Below are 17,572 nucleotides of genomic sequence, written 5' to 3'. Positions count from 1 at the left end.
AAATACTAAAGAGATTAAGAATAAAATCCCTGACCAGGCATGGTAGCTCATGCCCGTAATCCCAGCACTTTGGAAGGCTGAAGTAGGTTGATCACTTGAGCCCAAGAGTTTGAGACCAGCCTGAGCAACATGGTGAAACCTCATCTCTACAAAAAGATACAAAAAAAAATTAGCCAGGTGTGATGACACACACATGTAGTCCCAGCTACTCGGGAGGCTGACGTCGGAGGATCACTCGAGCCCAGGAGGTTGAGGCTGCAGTGAACTCTGATCATGTCACTGCTCTACAGCCTGGGTGACAAAGCGAGACCCTGTCTTAAAAAAACAAATAAAATTTCTATGATGTGAAGAAGGGGCAGTGTTAGAAATGTATACTACTAGTACTATAAGATCTGAATTGTTAACTAAATGAAGCCAATCTGAATGTGTAAAAAATGTTTAATTACAGTATATTTTATGAAACAGTACTTTGCTACCTTGAAGCAAGCACATGTAATAATAACTACCCTTGCAAAGTGTTTGCAAGGAAAGAGGACTATGGGGACTTGCTTTAATAAATAGAAAGGATTGTGTAATTAACATGTTAATTATTAATAAGTGAATTTGTATGGGAAAAAGAGAGCTAAAATCAGTTTCATATCCATAGCCTTTTTATTTCTTAAGGACAAACCTATCCTGTTTGTTTTTTGTGTTCTCTAGAGGAATGTCTGTCACACTGACTCTCCAGAAATACTTTTTGCATGTTGTTGCTAGTTACAAAATACAAACACTCTGGCCTTAGTTTTGCTGTGAGTAAGCGGTGTTACCTTGGTCTGGATTTCTGCTGGGCATCACTCACTCTGTAATAGCTTATGGGAATCTATGTTGGGCCACCACAGGCAGTACACGGGTGTTGCTGACACCTGGGTTTATGCCTGATTTTTATTGTGTATGTCTTAAGAAGCAGAGGACTTAGAAGTAGGTGAGTCTGATGAACCTTTTATTTCTAAATTACTTTGGTAAAGGTGTTTTTCGGAAGGGTTTGAAGATTTTTTTTTTCACCAAAATAAATTAGATGCTATCTAGAAATTTTCCTTCTCCCTTCATTCATTGTATGTGTCTCATAAGTTCAGCAAAGGCAAACTTTAAATGATACTCAGTTGAATGAATACAGTTCCAGACTAGTGAATTACACAGCAGAACTCTTAAACTGTTGTGGTTCTAGAGGATTAAAGTATAAGTGTCCAGAGTTGTGGGCACACTAGCTCCTTGTGGGTACCTTATAGGCCCTGTAGTCACTGAGACCCAGGATTTCAGTATTTACTCTTCTAAGTTCAGAACCTCTGTCTTTGGCTGGTTGGTTGGTTGTCGAGACAGAGTCTCACTCTGTCACACAGGCTAGAGTGCAGCGATGCAATCTTGACTCACTGCAACCTTGAGCTCCTGGGCTAAAGTGATTCTCCCACCTCAGCCTCTCTCAGAGCTGGAACCACAGACATGCACCACCATGGTGGGTTAATTTTTTTTTTTTTTTTAATAGAGACGCGGTTTCAGCATGTGGCCCAGGGCTAGTTTCTAACTCCTGGGCTCACATGATCCACCCACCTCGGCCTCCCAAAGTGCTAGGATTATAGGCATGAGAGAACCTCAGTCTTATTATTGAATTGACTTAACTGTAGCTGCTCATCTGCAGAGGTGGGTCCGTCTGCCACATGGATTCATTTTGTGTGGGCAGAAGACTTCTGGAAAGTGCTGCAGATTGACAAGATCCTCTTCTCTGATGTTCCAAAGACAGTGCAGGTCACTCCCCTTCAGTTTGCTCATTTTATTATTTTCTTGAAACAGGTTGATACACTTGACGAGGCCACAGCTGCTTCTTATCTTAACCTTGTGTTTTGGTTAAATAGACAGTGCAAAGCAAAAGGATCAATGCTTTGTTCTATACTGTTATGTTTTACTAAGGAAACACCCAAAATCTGTCTTGCTAATATTAGAAATAAAAATTGAATTAGATTATTTCATAGTAAAGGATAGGTTCGTGTAAATTAAGTCATCTTGTGATGCCTGAATCTAGCCTTTAAGTTACAAGACTTAAGCGTGAGTTTTTCTTAGCCTGATAATGATCGTGATTTTTATAAGAGCATCGCTTCATGATTTTATCAAAACCTGGAAATTAGGGAGAAAACTCAGGAAAATAAATAGTACAAATCAACTTAAAATGAAAAAGAGAGAAAAAAATCAAGCAACTTTAATTTTGACTAGTGTGAGGCTAATTGTTTTACTGCAGTAATTAACATCAGCAGCATTCAAGAGCAGTGCACTCCCTGCCCTTGCCCATGACGGAGCACACAGCCATACCCGCCCTGTCAGGGGGGCTTCATTAAGACAGCGGTGGGCAGCATGGAGAGAGGTGGGGTGTGGACATATAGCTTTACTTGCCCTCTTAGCAAGGGTCCTGCCTTTTCCCCACGCCCATTGCTCTTCCATTTATTTGAATGTTTGTTTAAAAGGAAATTACTCATTGACACATTTCACAGCTCTATCAGCCAGCAGCACCAGACACCCTGGAGACGGGTCCCTCTGCCTGTGGTCAGCGGGGGCCAATCAGGACCCTCCCTGGCCCACCTTCAGGAGATTCCTTTCCCCTGCAGTCAGTGTGGGGTGTGCAGGGCACAGCAGCGGAGTCTGGAGACACAGCCCCTGCAATGTGTGACCCCGTAACTTCGATGCTTAGATGCCTTTTGTTCTTACAATAGAAACGTGACTATTTCACACTGCAGTTGACTATTGAGTTGGGTCAATAGCTATATTTATTTTTATTTATTTATTTTAAGATGGTCTCGCTCTGTTGCTCAGGCTGGAGTGCAGTGGCACAGCCTTGGGTCACTCCAACCTCTGCCTCCTGGGTTCAGGTGATTCTCCTGCCTTAGCGTCCAGAGTAGCTGGGACTACAGGTGCCCACTACCACACCCAGCTAATTTTTTAATTTTTAGTAGAGATGGGGTTTCACCATGTTGGTCAGGCTGGTCTCAAACTCCTGACCTCAAGTGATCTGCCACCTCGGCCTCCCAAAGTGCCAGGATTACAGGTGTGAGCCACTGCCCCTGGCCTTTTTATATGTTTTTTAATGGCAGTGCTTACCTTTTCTTATACATTCTTCTGTTTGAGGAATAAATTGCATGATGAAAGTAAAATTAGGCATATAATGCAATATGATAACGTAAAGATAATTTCTTTTCACTAATTATACAGTTACTAATATTAGAACACTTTTTGGGCCAGGTGCGGTAGCTCCCGCCTGTAATCCCAGCACTTTGGGAGGCCGAGACAGGTGGATTGCTTGAGCCTAGTAGTTCAAGACCAGCCTTGGCGACACAGTGAAACCCTGTCTCTACTAAAAATACAAAAAATTAGCTGGGTATGGTGACATGCACTTATAATCCCAGCTACTTGGGAGGCTGAGGCCGGAGAATTACTTGAACCCAGGAGGCGGAGGTTGCAGTGAGCCGAGATCGCACCACTGCACTCCAGACTGGGCTGCAGAGCAAGACCCTGTCTCAAAAAAAATGAAAATAACACTTTTTGCCTATTCCTTGGCTGATTCTATCTATTCATCGTCAATTGTCCAACAATAGTTACCATAATTTTTTTCCCAACAGCAACCACATGAGATAGAGAATCTTTTATTGCACCCTTTTTATAGAGGTGGTAACTGAGCTTTAGATTAACAGGTAGCTTTCCAGAGGTCACCTGCCCAGAACCAGACAGTGAGACCCACCTCTTGGGAGGCCACTCTTCTTCACTTGCTGCCTCAACATCAGATGCCGGCCTGCGAGCGTGCCCACGTGTCCTCAGGGTCCGCCTCTGACGCTAGCCCCGGTTAGGGACCCGTCTCTGCCCCTAGAGACAGCGGCCATGCACACGGTCCCCTTCCCCTCACCACTCTGCAGAGTTTTCCCTCCTGTGTTTCTCTCCATCGCACTCGTCACCACGTCATTGTCCTGATTTCTTTACTTGCCTGTTTCCTTCCCCCAGAATATAAGCTCTTTGTCTTCATTCAGTGCTTAATCCCCAGCATTTAGCAGAGATCCTGGCATGTAAGAGGCCCTTAATAACTCTTCCTTAAATGAATGAATTTTGCTAACGCGGAGTAATCCAGAGTCACTGGTACGCCTTCCTCCCCCTGCCTTGAAGCTTGATGGGTATTGGGTTGACTGTTCACGGCCTACGTACCTGGTATATTATCCTTGCGCGGTGAGACTAAGGATCATTTCTGTTTCTGTGCTCCCATATTTTCTGCATTGAGCTTGTATTACTTTGTAATTAAATTTTTTAAGGAGGACAATAATTGTTGTAACATAAATGGAAAAAAACGACCAAAAGTGAAAGATTGAAGTGGCACTACCAGGTAAGATAATAGGTCTTCGTCCTTTTACAAACCTTGTGTAATATTGTCAGTTTTACATTTTAAAGAATTTTTAAGGGCATATTGGCCCGAGAGAAATACGGTACCTTATATATATTTCAGAAAACAAATTCTCTCTTTCTTCCCACAATGGGATTTAATGCAACTTGGGGTAAGTCAGCTTTCCTTTTGATGAACTTATATTTGTGGTGATCTAGCTACTTGATGCCTGAAGAGCAGCATTGGATGATAGGTCCGGTAGAAACGTAGAGTTGACAGTTGTTTTAAAATAGAACTTTGTTTTTCACAGAAAAGATCTTACTTAAATATGATAACCAGCAAATAAACACATTAAAAAAATGCTCAAAATCTTTTTTCATTAGGGAAATGAAAATTAAAACCACATTGATTTCTATTATATATTGATTCAAATAGCTAATTTTTTCTAAGTTGGAATATCAAGTGCTGACAGTTAGAACTCACACAGTATTTGATGGGAATATATACAACATAGTGCAGCCACAGCTTGGCAGTTTCTTGTAAACATGTACTTACCACCTAGCCCAGTAATTACATTTCTAGGGTTTTACCAAGAAAAGTGAAACATATTCCTACCACACAAAGACCTGTATACAAATTTTTAGCAGCTCTACTCGTAATTGCCAAAAACTAGAAACCATATCCAAGAATGGACTAGTACTCAGCACTGAAGGGGAAACTACGGATATACGCAGTAGTGTGGACAGATGTCAAAGGCGTGTTACTGAGAAGCCAAGTACAAAGCCCATGCTGCATGACCCCATGCGACATTGCAGAGAAATAAAATGACGTGAATGGAAATCAGATGAGTGGTTGCCAGGGGGTGGTGTGGGGATGAGGCAGACTTAGAGAAGGGAAAGAGGGAACTGTCCCCTCCTTTCATTTCTTGTGAGAGAAATATTCTGTACCTTGACTGTGCTGTTGATTACAGGATTATAAATTTTTGTTATTGTATGTAAATTATATCTCAATAGACATGACAAAGCTGCACACCTTGGCTCACACCTGTCATCCCAGCACTTTGGTAGTCCCAGGTGGGTGGATTGCTTGAGGCCAGGAGTTTGAGACCAGTGCTGGCAACATGATGAAACCCTGTCTCTACTAAAAATACAAAAATGACCCTTGTGTGGTGGTACGCGCCTGTAATCCCAGCTACCCAGGAGGCTCAAGTGGGAGGATCGCTTAAACTGCGGCAGCAGGGGTTGCATTGAGCCAGGATTATACCACTGCACTCCAGGCTGGGTGACAGAGCAAGACTCTGTCTCAAAAAAAAGATGGTGTTTTGTAGTAACTGCTATAAAAATGGCAAACATCACTGGCTACCAAACAAGATAAATGCATATTTAGCCCCAATTCACAACTACCTTTATCATAGTATGTAGCTGATTAAGCATTTCTTTCTTCCCCGTGGGTAAGATTTCTGATTTATGGCCTGTGCCTCCATTTTATCCTCTGCCGTGTAGGGACTAACGCAGAACCCTGTGCACAGTAGCTGTTCATAACTGTTGAGTGATTGAAACTCAGAAGCAAAATTTCATGTATGGGTGGAAACATTTAGTGTCGAAAAGCAGTAAGCTCTGAGTATGGGTTTAAATATTCTGGAGTCAGGTACAGAATTATTTATGATCCGCCTGAAATTATGATGGTGACTTGAATAGGGTCTAGCTTCTGCTCCCTCTCTCTGGTGCTTGAACATAACTCCTGGTGGGTAGAAATCTGCATTCATTTGGTGACCAATTTTCCAAAGCTCGTGTGCCAAGATGAACCCACTTGAAAACTGTGGGCTCTTGGCCTTGGCTGCAGGACCAGTCCAGCTGAGGTGGGCTGGCCCGGCATCTGCCGCCTGCATTGTGCTTAATGCTGGGTCCATCTGTTTTCTGTCAAAGCCAGTGCCAACAAATTACCAACCTATTAGCGGAACATGGAAATAAGATTGCGCTTCTCATTCCTGGCTTTGCCTCTCATATTTTGCTTGGCTTACATACTTGGTTTTTGTTTATTTTGGGAAGAAAGATACGTTATCGAGTAGTTGGGGTGCATGAATCATTTTTTGCCCGGTGCACACATTTTTTAAAATGGGGGGGAGTGATGTTAGTGATGTTACGGCCGTTGATGACGATGGCAGCTGTCATTTGCTGGGCCGCGCTGTGCCTGGCGTTGCACTCGTTACTTTCAACCTCTTACTCACCATTGTCGTCACTTTACAGATGACAGAACCACAGTTCAGGGAGGTGAAACAGCTTGTCACGCTGCTAGGGAGTGTCAGAACCAGTGTTCACACCCAGATTTTGCTGCCTCTTAAACCATTTTAAGCCTGTAGAAACTATTTTTATCCTGGCACGTGAGTTTAATCAGGAAAGTTTCAAAGAAAAGAAAAGGGGACTTCGTATTTCTTCTATCTGATCGAGGCCTCTGTAATTAGAACATGTTTCCTTGACGTGCCCTTTGGAGTGACAGTTCATGGAATCAACCCAACTGATGGCACAGAAATAGATTGGCACCCCAGGCCTAAGCGCCCTTCTAAGCACAAGTGTGTGCACACATGTCTTGATGTGCATGGCTATGCTCGAACACGTGCTCCACTAGGTTTGCAGATACTTCCTGCCAGGAGACAAAGACCAGCTGCCGAATTGAGCAAACATTTGAAACTGCTCATCCCTCCTTAATATATAACATGAATGAGAGATAGAGGTAGGGTACAGGGTAACGAAAGTTCTCTATAGTTTTTTTCATGTTCATTAAAATACAGCCCTTGACTGCCAGTTAAACCTGGGAAGTTGGAGTGCCAGCATTTCCCCATTCCAGCTATAAGCAGAGTTCAACAAAATCAGAAACCTTGTTTCTCTAGTACAACCTCATGATGGGTATAGCCTAAATGCTTGTTTTCAAAAACAAGATTAAAGCGTTAGTTCATTTCCTTCGAAAGCAAAGGGCACATATGTTTTCACTGAAAAAGGCTTCTTACCAAGTGAGTCACTTATCTGGTGTTGAGGGTGGGTGGAAACAAGCCCTCAAGTCATAGCATGAATATGTGAATTAATTATTTGTGCATTCAAACCATGAATGAGTATATTTATTTTTAATAAAAGCAAGAGCTAAGAAGGAGCACTGTATTTCGCTGATCTTATCAGATCATCTGGAAGCTCCAGGGATGTGAACTCTGGGAGGAGGAGGAGGAGGAGGAGGAGGAGTCTGGATTCTCCCAGGGAAGAGTCGTGAGGACAGGGGCTCTCTCTGGGTAAGCGTGGGAAGAGGAAGGGCCCAGCAGCTGGACAGCTGGCCCCTGCTCTGTGCTCGCCTACCAGGGCGCACAGAAGGTGCCTTTTCCGCCAAGGCCACGTGATGGGAAAACAGACGGGAGCGTATGTGTGTCCCATGGAATGGGAGATTCAGGAGAAACTTAAGAAATTTTTGTAAAGAAGTTTGAAACTGATGAACAGTGGTGTTTTTTCTTGTTTTTTATTTTAACTCGAAAACAAAATTTGATGATATCTGCAAATCTCAGTTGTGCAAAAGCAGTGCCTCTTCCTGCCGAAGCAGTTTAAGAAGCCAGCCGTCAAAGGCTAATAGTGTGTGGCCCGGCGCACCCAAGTACCTGCGCTGTGCCTCTTCTGTTCCTGTTTCCTGTCCCACTGTATATTCCAGTCTTCTGCTTTCTTTCCCAGTTCCTCAGATCTGTCATTGCCACACTCTGGCATCCCCCGAAGCCTTTCTCAGCCTTCCAGGAGACGGTGTTCAGGGTTAAGGAAGTTGCTGACTTCACCAGCTCTTACTTGCCGTTGCTAGTATAGCAGTTTATTAGCTTGTCCCAAGACCGGTCTGTATCAGGAGTCCACAGATTATGGCCCGCCATGGCCCACCACCTGTTTTTGTAAATAAAGTTTTATTGGAACACCACCATTCCCATCTATGTGTATGGCTGCTTTGGGGGCTGCAGTGGCAGGACCTGAGTAATTGTGATAGAGCCTGTTTGCCCCAAAAGCCTAAACTGTTTCCTACCTGGCCCTTGACAGAACAGGTGTGCCTGCCCACATCTGCATGGACAGTGGCCTGTGTGTCACCTATGGGGAATAATCCTTGTCTCCTGAACAGCCAAATGAAAATGCACACAGTGGCGCTCACAGAGGGCAGATGCACAGACAATGTGGAGAAGTCTGCAGAGTCTCTTGCAGATTTGTAGGTGATAGAGCTTTACATGTGTGAATTTAAGACAGCTGGTTTTGACCATTGCGATAACCTTGTTACATAAATGTGCTTTTTCTGAAGTATTTGAGAGACTGTGTAGCAGGGTACATCATGCTTGGACTCTAAGCTACACTCGGGACTGCCGAGACTCAGACCTGGGTCCTCCAGTTGTGAGCCATGTGACCGTGGGACACCTGTTGTATTCACAGCCCCGGGCCACAGGCTCCTCATCTCCAGCATGAGGATTGTAATAATGTGTACTTCCTAGGCTTCGTCTGGGGATCAAGTGAATTAACACAAAGAACTTGGAACTGAGCTTAGCACATAGTAAATATTAAGTGTTTGCTTTTACTGCAGTTATTAATCCAATCCTATCTCTGCTGGAAATCCTTGAGAAGCTCCTCCTTATTGACATGATAAACCTCAACTCAGAAGCCTGGTACACAAGGCCCTGCCGGACCCAGCCTCTCCCTTCTGTCCCCCGGACAGCCACACGCAGCGCCCCGGTGGTGGTCCTGAGTTGGTCTGCCCTTGCCATCCAGCTGGTGTCCCCAGCATCTCAGCCATAAGTGCCCTTTTGCCTCTCCTGCCTTAGCCCCCAGCCAACAATGAAGCCCCATCAAGCGGCACCCGCAAGTGAGATACTTCACATACATTAGATGGTTTAATCCGGAGAACACCTTTTCACACGGACAACGTTAGGATTATCTTTGTTTTACAGAGAAGAAAATGAAACAAAAGATGAAAGCAGCTTTCCCGAGCTCCTGCAGGCAGGCAGTGGAGCCTCACCCAGCCCCTGAAGGCAGCTCCTGAGGGTTCAGCACCAGGAGTGCTCATTCAGAGGACTCCACCAACCCCCACCACGGGGACCCTCATGCCCTCAGCCCCCATCAGAATCACTCTCCCTTCCCTCTTGCACTTTTCACATTGTATGCTTTTTTAGTTTTGCTTTTATACTTTTTCTTGTTTATGCCCATACTGCTTTACCCTACATGTGCACATGCACGCACACACGTGCACATGCATGCACACACACGCATGCACACGCGCGCACATGCTCACCCATGTAGATTGGAGCTTCTCAAGTGCAGGAATCGGATTGTATTTAGCTTTACATCGCCCAGACCAAACAGCTTTTGGCATGTAATCCGTGTATAGTTATGTCACGTGGGTGGGGAAAGGCTTCCAGAAGGTAGTGAGGACTGATGGGAAACACTAATCCATATTCTAGACGCACTTGTCTTTTACATTTGTGTAGTGTCAACAGTCGTTAATCAGGAAGCAGCAGTGGTATTGGTTAAATACATGGGTCCCAGAGTCAGTTTGCTTGAACTTCAGTCCTAATCTTCTAGCTCTTGATTTTTCTCATTTGTAAATGGAGTCCTGGGGGTATCTATATTTCATGTGGTTACTGGAAGAAATGAATGAATTCATTGGTGCAGAGCACTTAGCCAGGTCCCCAGCACACACGATAGCTGAGCAGCTGTTATGGCTGAAGTAGTTATCATGTGTACCTTTGATTTAATTGAATTTATCTACACACAATCAGAGTAAAAGGTGTGAAAGGAAAGAGAAGACAACTACAGAGACAGCCAGGGCCGTGGCCAAGTGTGTACCAGGGCCGGGGTTGCCACTGGGCACCTTATCCCTGCCTCCAGCCCTGCCTGCCAGCCCTCACCCCCGCTTCCAGCCCTGCCCTCTAACCCTCACACCTAGCTCTGCCTGCCAGCCCTCACCCCCCCAGATGCCCTCCAGCCCTCACCCTCACAGCTCTGCTCTCCAGCCCTCACCCCCCAACTCTGCCTGCTAGCCCTCAGCCCCCCAGCTTTGCCCTCCAGCCCTTACCCCCGCCCCAGCCCTGCCCTGCCTGCCAATCCTCACTGCCCCCCTCCGGCCCTGCCCACTAGCCCTCAACCCCCTGACCTGCCTGCCAGCCCTCACCCCCACCACCAGCCCTGCCCGCCAGCCCTTACCCCCGCCTCCGGCCATGCCCACCAACCCTCACTGCCCTCCCCCCAGCTCTGCCCGCCAGCTCTCCTGCCACCGTGAGCCATGCTGGTGCTGGGACAGTTTTCCAAGATGTGGCAGCCAGCACAAACCAGCCGCTTGATCCTGGTACCCAGGCAAAAAAAAAATTATTCCCAGCTTGTAGGAAAACGGGCTCGTGCGAGGTTCCTGCCAACACCTTCCTGTGGGACTTGAAAGGGTGATTTGGACTGCATGTGCATCTCGTCCTACACGTTGTCTTTTTGAGCCCTGTCTCATGACTGTTGAAGGTAGCAGTGACCTAGTGGTACGGTCTCAGAGTGCTGCTCACCATTTGGTTAAAACATGGAATGTGCCAGGCGCGGTAGGTAGTTCACGCCTATAATCCCAGCACTTTGGGAGGCCGAGGTGGGCAGACCACGAGGTCAGGAGATCAAGACCGTCCTCCTGGCTAACACAGTGAAACTCCGTCTCTACTACAAATACAAAAAATAAGCCGGGCTTTGTGGTGCGCACCTGTAATCCCAGCTACTTGGGAGGCTGAGGCAGGAGAATCGCTTGAACCCAAGAGGCAGCGGTTGCAGTGAGTTATTATCATGGAGCTACACTCCAGCCTGGTGGCAGAGCGAGACTGTCTCAAAAAAAAAACCCAAGAATATGCATCATTGAATGGATGGAGGCATCGGTAGCCTTTGCCTATTCGTAGGGTTTTTCGTTTTTTGGGTTTTTTTGTTTTTGCTTTTTATGACCAGCCTGAATTTCTCTTTACCAGCACAGTGGTCCTCTGGGGCTGTCTGTATTTGGGTCACTCTCTGAGGGCCTGGGGGTGTGCAGAGAGCATGTTTGAGGCTGGCGGCCTCACCAGCACCAACAGGAAGGGCCAATAAGGGTCATGACTAATACTCCGTGGTGATCGCATTGTTGGACAAAAAGTATTTCCAGTGAATGTTGTCACAAGATTAAATAAAAGGCTTTACTTTGTGTTTGCTTTTTGTTTAGGTAACTACTCCAGACCCCCAGCGTATAGTGGGGTGCCCAGTGCAAGCTACAGCGGCCCAGGGCCCGGTATGGGTATCAGTGCCAACAACCAGATGCATGGACAAGGGCCAAGCCAGCCATGTGGTGCTGTGCCCCTGGGACGAATGCCATCAGCTGGGATGCAGAACAGACCATTTCCTGGAAATATGAGCAGCATGACCCCCAGTTCTCCTGGCATGTCTCAGCAGGGAGGGCCAGGAATGGGGCCGCCAATGCCAACTGTGAACCGTAAGGCACAGGAGGCAGCCGCAGCAGTGATGCAGGCTGCTGCGAACTCAGCACAAAGCAGGTACGCCACCCAGGAGCACGCCCCGGGCAGGTACGCTGTGTGTCTACGCGTGGCCACGTGACTGCGCACATAGCCGCATTGTTCCCCAGGGTCACACAGAGCAGTAGAATGTCACTGTGCTTGGCCGTTCTTTTTGTGTTAAAATACATTCTGTAGCGTCAAGGTCAGAGAACTGAGTGACAAACCATGTATTATCATACGTGAGGAAGGAATGTGAGCAGTGGGCATGTCAGTCGTGGGAGGCGATTTGAAATGTCTGAATAGTCATCGCAGCAGCAAACCAGAGCCAGTCACACAGGGAAGTGTCTGTGTGGTACCGGTTGGAGCAGTGAGTTTTAAGCAGGAAATACTAACCTTAGAAACCATTTAAATTCTGAAACATTGAAAAGGAAACACACCTCCCCCCACCCTTTTCACTCTCCCATAAGAATCTTCATAAAATGGAAACTTTGTATGTATACGTGTGTACTGTGTGTTTGTCTAAACATATATGTGTGAGGTTTATATACTTTACATTCTTAGGTTACATTTTATTTTCCCAGGCATATCTTTCTGTCTGTCCAAACCAAAATATGGTTAAAAAAGCAAAGATAGTGTTTTAGAAAGTCGGAGTTGATGAAGCACGGCTTTAGCTTCAATTACTTAACTCATTTTTAATCCCGACTTTAACGATTAATTCTTGAAGTACATACTTGACCTGGATAAAAATAATATAATTAAAAATGTATAAGGCAAAGGTGAAAATGTTTTTAAAGCACATGTAAGTAAGTTTTAAAGCAAAGTACTTTGAAAAATGTATATCTTAATCTTCAGAAGCAAAGGTAGAATATTCTGATTTTTGTCAAAGGGAAATAAAAGCTAAGGGGTGTGTGCGTGTGTGCATGTGTGTGCGTGTGTGTGTTTTTAAATGTGTCTTTCGTTACTTTTCTTCTAAAGCTGCTATCTGAGGAATGTGGGAGCCCACCAGACTTAGTGTTTTCTCCAAATAATAATAAATTTCCGTTGAGGAAATAAAAATTAAAATCAATCATTATCTGACTTTTTGTCTCCGCATTGCAATTACGTACAATCTTCTGGACTCCAGGAGTCTCCGTCTGCCGAAACCACACAGGCTTTAGGGAATGTTTTTGTAAACCTGTCTGTGGAAACTGGTTTGGCTGTTCAAAACTAAAGTTCTAATTCAAGTTTAAATGAATTGTCCATTGTTGCAGCTCATAAAGCACACGTTCTTTTCTTTTTTTTTTTAAGTAGAAAGTATGTGATTGCATTTGGCACGCAGCCTTTTTGAGAGGGACCTCAGAAGATAGCCACAGAGAGCCAGGCATGATTTTGTGTGGTCACAAAGCCATGCGTGCCCCCTTTCCGAGTCAGCGTTTATATGGTTTTGTAGTAATCAGTATATAAATACACATCCATGCATTGCCATTTTCTGTTTCTAATGCCTAGTCCATTCCAAAGCCTTGCCTTCACTTGCTGCCCATTTTAGCTTGCCAGGAGTTTAAATGGGGGCTGGATATCTTCCTGTTTGCTTTTCCCAGTCAACGCTTTAAAATGTAAATGGAGATTGGAGTTGAGAATCTTACTTTTCTCTGCCTGTCCACACACTTTTGTTAGAGGCGTTTTCTGTCCCCCACCCCTCAGGCAGCGCAGGGTGCAGGATACCCAGCTCGCCTCCGTGGTCTGTGAGCCCCGCACCTATGTGTAGGGTGACAGATAGACAGGGATTCATGCTTGTGCATCAGAACAAATCCCAAGAAGCTGTTCTTCTGTTCCACTTTAGGCCACCATACATTAGGTCGCCTGCTTATCCCAGCCAGTCTGGGGCTGGCGGACGCCCCATGTTTTCTTCCCAGCACCCCAACTATGGCAACTCTCAGGCTCCCATGGCGCACCAGCCTGACCAGTACGGGTAGGTAGCAACACACCCCGACTTGCTGCGGGACCTGGGTGTTTTCCCTGAACCTGTTAACGATTGTGCCATCTGGCCGCGAAAGAACACCCAAACCAAGAAAGCAAGAGACCTAACAGGAAGCCCGTCTCCGAGGGGGTTGTCCCTTTGTCCATTTGTGTCGCTGTGTTTGTTTCGGTTTTCCTTCTCATGAACAGTACCATGGCCGTTTGGTGGACACCTGCATGCGTCCTAGGTCCTGTCGTGCATGGCTTTCGGCATGGCTGCCTCCCCTCATGCCTGAGAGGGAAATAGAAACTGTCATGTGTGTCCAAGTCATGAAGTCACCTTCTCTGGCGTCATTTCCCCCATTGTTGTCGTTGTTTTGTCTAGGAACCTGTGTTGTGCAGCCCTGTTCTCGTGACTGTATTATCACTCCTGCCACTACAGTGAGACGCTGCCATACCCACCCCCAAATTAAGAGCACAGCATCTCATTTGACAAGAGAGTCGCTGCAGTTGAGCTGACACAGCCTATTCATAGGACCTAGGAGGGGTTTCATTATATCACCACCAAGCAAATGTCTGTGCCAAAAACTTCCATTATTTTCTTCTCCAGCGAGTATTAGAATATTGAAGTCACCAGGAAAATACAACAAATAATCCAACAGAGAATTTTCTCTCTAAACACAGTGTTGCCATATTATTCCCAATTTCAACACAGGAATTACATACAGCAACAAAAAGTATCTCTCCTTTTCTACTACAATGCAGTGCAATGTCAGCTTCTGTCAGCATGTTTAGGTTCGTAAATGCTCTTAAAGTCTATTATTATTGAGTGAATTGCTTAGCAAAAAAAATGATTTCTGTCATCCTGTGCAGACTTAATCATGTTTGGGAGTTAGTTTTAGTCAAGGTATGCCTCATCTTTGGTGAAAATTGAACCGGGAACTATCCCCTAGCTTTGTTTAAACGGTAAACTTAGAGAGCTGTGCTTTCGCTGCTCGTTAGGAATCCCTGACAGAGAGGGCTTCTTAATCGTTTCATTTAATAGTTCACTTTACATTTATTTAGAGTAAGTGATAATTTTGGAAGAGAGAGTTCTAAAATCTGTAAATGTGGCCCTACGTGTGGACCAGCAAGTTCAGAATCTTGCGAACATCACCCTCAACGTGAAATAACAAATATAGAAGGAGGTAAACGTGCTTCTTCTGGGGAAATGCTCTTTTCCTCTTTGTGACTTTCCTGTGGTACCTGCAAGGTCAATTCGTGAGTCAGTAGGAAGATAACAGTTGGAGGAAGAAAGCATTCATCATCTGCAGCTAATCCATAGATCTGTCCTTTTACCAACTCCGGAGGCCTCTCTAGACCCACAAAGCTAGTTTGGCTGTGCCTTGCCAAGCCACATTAAGCAGCTGTGTAAAATGAATTTAAATGGCATGCATCAGAGTGAAATCTCTTCCACTGGGGCAGAAAATCGATGTTAGCTCACCAGCACGAGGAGATCAAATCTGTATTTCAGCCAGCAGCATCTAGATAGTTTCCTTAGAATATAACACCTCCTCCTTAATTAAAAATAAGAAGAAGAAAAATGTTGGCGTTATTCTATGTAAATCTTATGGAGCACACTTGGCAAGGGCTCATATTCATAGCCCCGTGACTGTTAGCTGTGAATTTTAACTTTTACGTCTACACTATTCTTTCTAAAAAAGAAAGAAGATAAGTTTTATTTCTATTTTAAATCTTCCTTCTGTTCGCTTCGCAATACACATAACCTGTGTTGTGCCTTTTTTAAAAGCAGAAGCTTGAATATGAGAAAACATGTGTATGACATGTTTTAGTGCTATGGGTTGAGAAATCTGATTTTCAGCATGCTTTGGCTTTACTTATTTAACAGATCATGGCAGCCAACTCATGTTTTTGCTTTGGTTTTTGTTCCCCCATTGATGGCTCTGTTAACGTTACAGTTAGGTCGGCAATTAGAAAATCGAGTTTGCTAAATGTTAGTTTCTCTTTGGGAGAGGAAGAAATACCATAGTGCAGACCTTTCAGGAGCACAGGATTCACAGAGTTTGTGGGAGTGACTTCTTGCTCAGGGCAGAATCCCAAAGGACCTAGAGCCCGTGGAAGAATCTGAAAAGGACAAATTAATGATGAAGGTGGAGCGTGAGTGAGTGTGTGCCTGCAATTAGACAAAAACAGAATGCTCATTATAAAAATGAAGGATTGTGGCAATTATGCTTCAGATTTTCTCAGCTGGTCAAATATAAGATAGTATAGAGAAAAAAAGCATGCAAGTTTATCTGGTTAGAAGCAGTTTTATTAATTCCTTGAAGGGTGACAGTATGAGGGTAAAATTGACCTGCTGCATTGAATAAATTTAGAAACATAGATTTTTTTCTTTTTCACCTTTTGAATAAATTCCTCATTTTGATTATCAGAAGACTTACAGTAGAATCTGGTGAATCTTTTTGTTCAGGTACTAGATTCACTGTACAATAATATCCAGACATTTGAAGTTAATGGTTTATAAGTGATCTCTGTTATAGAACCTTCCCCTCCTACACACTGATACACTTTTAATCAGAAGATGCATTGTTGTTTGTAGTTTTGAAGCATTGCTTGCTAAGGAATATACTTTTGAAGGTATGAGAAACAGAGGGTCGGAAATATTAGGTGATCTTACTAAAAGCCCAGGAATGGCAAATGAGTTCCATCCATATTCAGATCAGTTCTCATGGCTGTCTGTAGCATCATTTTGGAGGATTCTGAGCCATTACCTGAGCATAGGTGAGCCAAAGTTTGCCAGAAGCTTAGGAAGAACTTTGGCCTACCACTTCCTAACGAGTATTGCTGTGGATCCCAGGCTAAACACAGGCTTTAATACAGCTCACTGCAGCCTCAAATTCCTGGGGTCAAGCAATCCTCCTGCCTCAGCCTCCGAAGTAGCTGGGACTACAGGCGCGTGCCACCATACCTGGCTGATTTTATTTTTACTTTTTTGTAAGAGACAGATTCTTACTATGTTGTCCAGGCTGGTCATGAACTCCTGGCCTCAAGCGATCCTCTCTTCTCAGCCTCCCAAAGTGCTGGGATTACAGGCATGAGCCACTGCTCCTGACCTTGTAATTGTTTTTAAATGACTGAAGCCATTATGTCTACAGCCTCTGCGTGCACGCATGCGTAGGTATGTAACTTTCCCACAGTCATTCCATGTGCTTCACGTCAATTTATTCATCCTAGCTGGTAGCTGTTGATGTCTAGCAGTTGACAGCTCTTCAAAATAGAACTGATTTGTGGATTTGGAAATTTCGGCATTATTCAGAATTTTTTCTTGGAAATGAGCTCTGGGAGGAAGCATAATTTCACTGAACTTACAGAAAATCTCACAAGCCCTAGATCTTGAAGCCAGGGTAGATGGACAAACATTTTTAATTCCTTAAGGGCTGCCACCCTAGCACCTCACATACATAAATTTTGATCAAGTCTTTTGAGTGACGTGAGATTGTTTGTGTCAAAATTCTGGCAGGGATCTTTAAGATAATACTATGTTCATAAGAAGAGGCTCCACAAGGATGCAGAGTTTCAATTACAGAATGATAGGATCTCAGAACAGGGAAGGTTCTAGATGTTACCCCGCCTCTACGTCTTGATTCTATGGTAGAGTCAACTAAGACCTACAGGGTCACCCACTCAGGATCGTTGAGTCAGGAGCAGGGTCTCTGTCACCTGGTCCTCTTGCTCTTCTTTGTACTTCTTTGTTT

The 17,572-nt window shown here is 44.6% G+C and overlaps 1 protein-coding gene across 8 annotated transcripts in view; it reads left to right on the top strand.

The window, feature by feature from the left end:
• The window catches only part of ARID1B (AT-rich interaction domain 1B), a 441,201-nt gene that overhangs the window by 368,011 nt on the left and 55,618 nt on the right, over positions 1 to 17,572 (top strand). For 4 of the 8 annotated variants that reach the window (XM_017537335.2, XM_017537381.2, XM_017537363.2 and 1 more), the window contains 2 exons: positions 11,594 to 11,921; positions 13,702 to 13,830. In XM_017537335.2, the coding sequence (XP_017392824.2) occupies positions 11,594 to 11,921; positions 13,702 to 13,830 (457 nt within the window). The remainder of the gene's footprint in view (positions 1 to 11,593; positions 11,922 to 13,701; positions 13,831 to 17,572) is intronic. The other 4 variants (XM_017537389.2, XM_017537353.2, XM_017537398.2 and 1 more) reach the window with 1 other exon arrangement.

The sequence above is a fragment of the Cebus imitator genome, unplaced genomic scaffold (genome assembly GCF_001604975.1).
Source record: "Cebus imitator isolate Cc_AM_T3 unplaced genomic scaffold, Cebus_imitator-1.0 Scaffold6, whole genome shotgun sequence".
Classification (NCBI taxonomy): Eukaryota; Metazoa; Chordata; class Mammalia; order Primates; family Cebidae; genus Cebus; species Cebus imitator.
The sequence above is the reverse complement of the archived record's forward strand: the minus strand, read 5'-3'. Positions and strand labels throughout refer to the sequence as shown.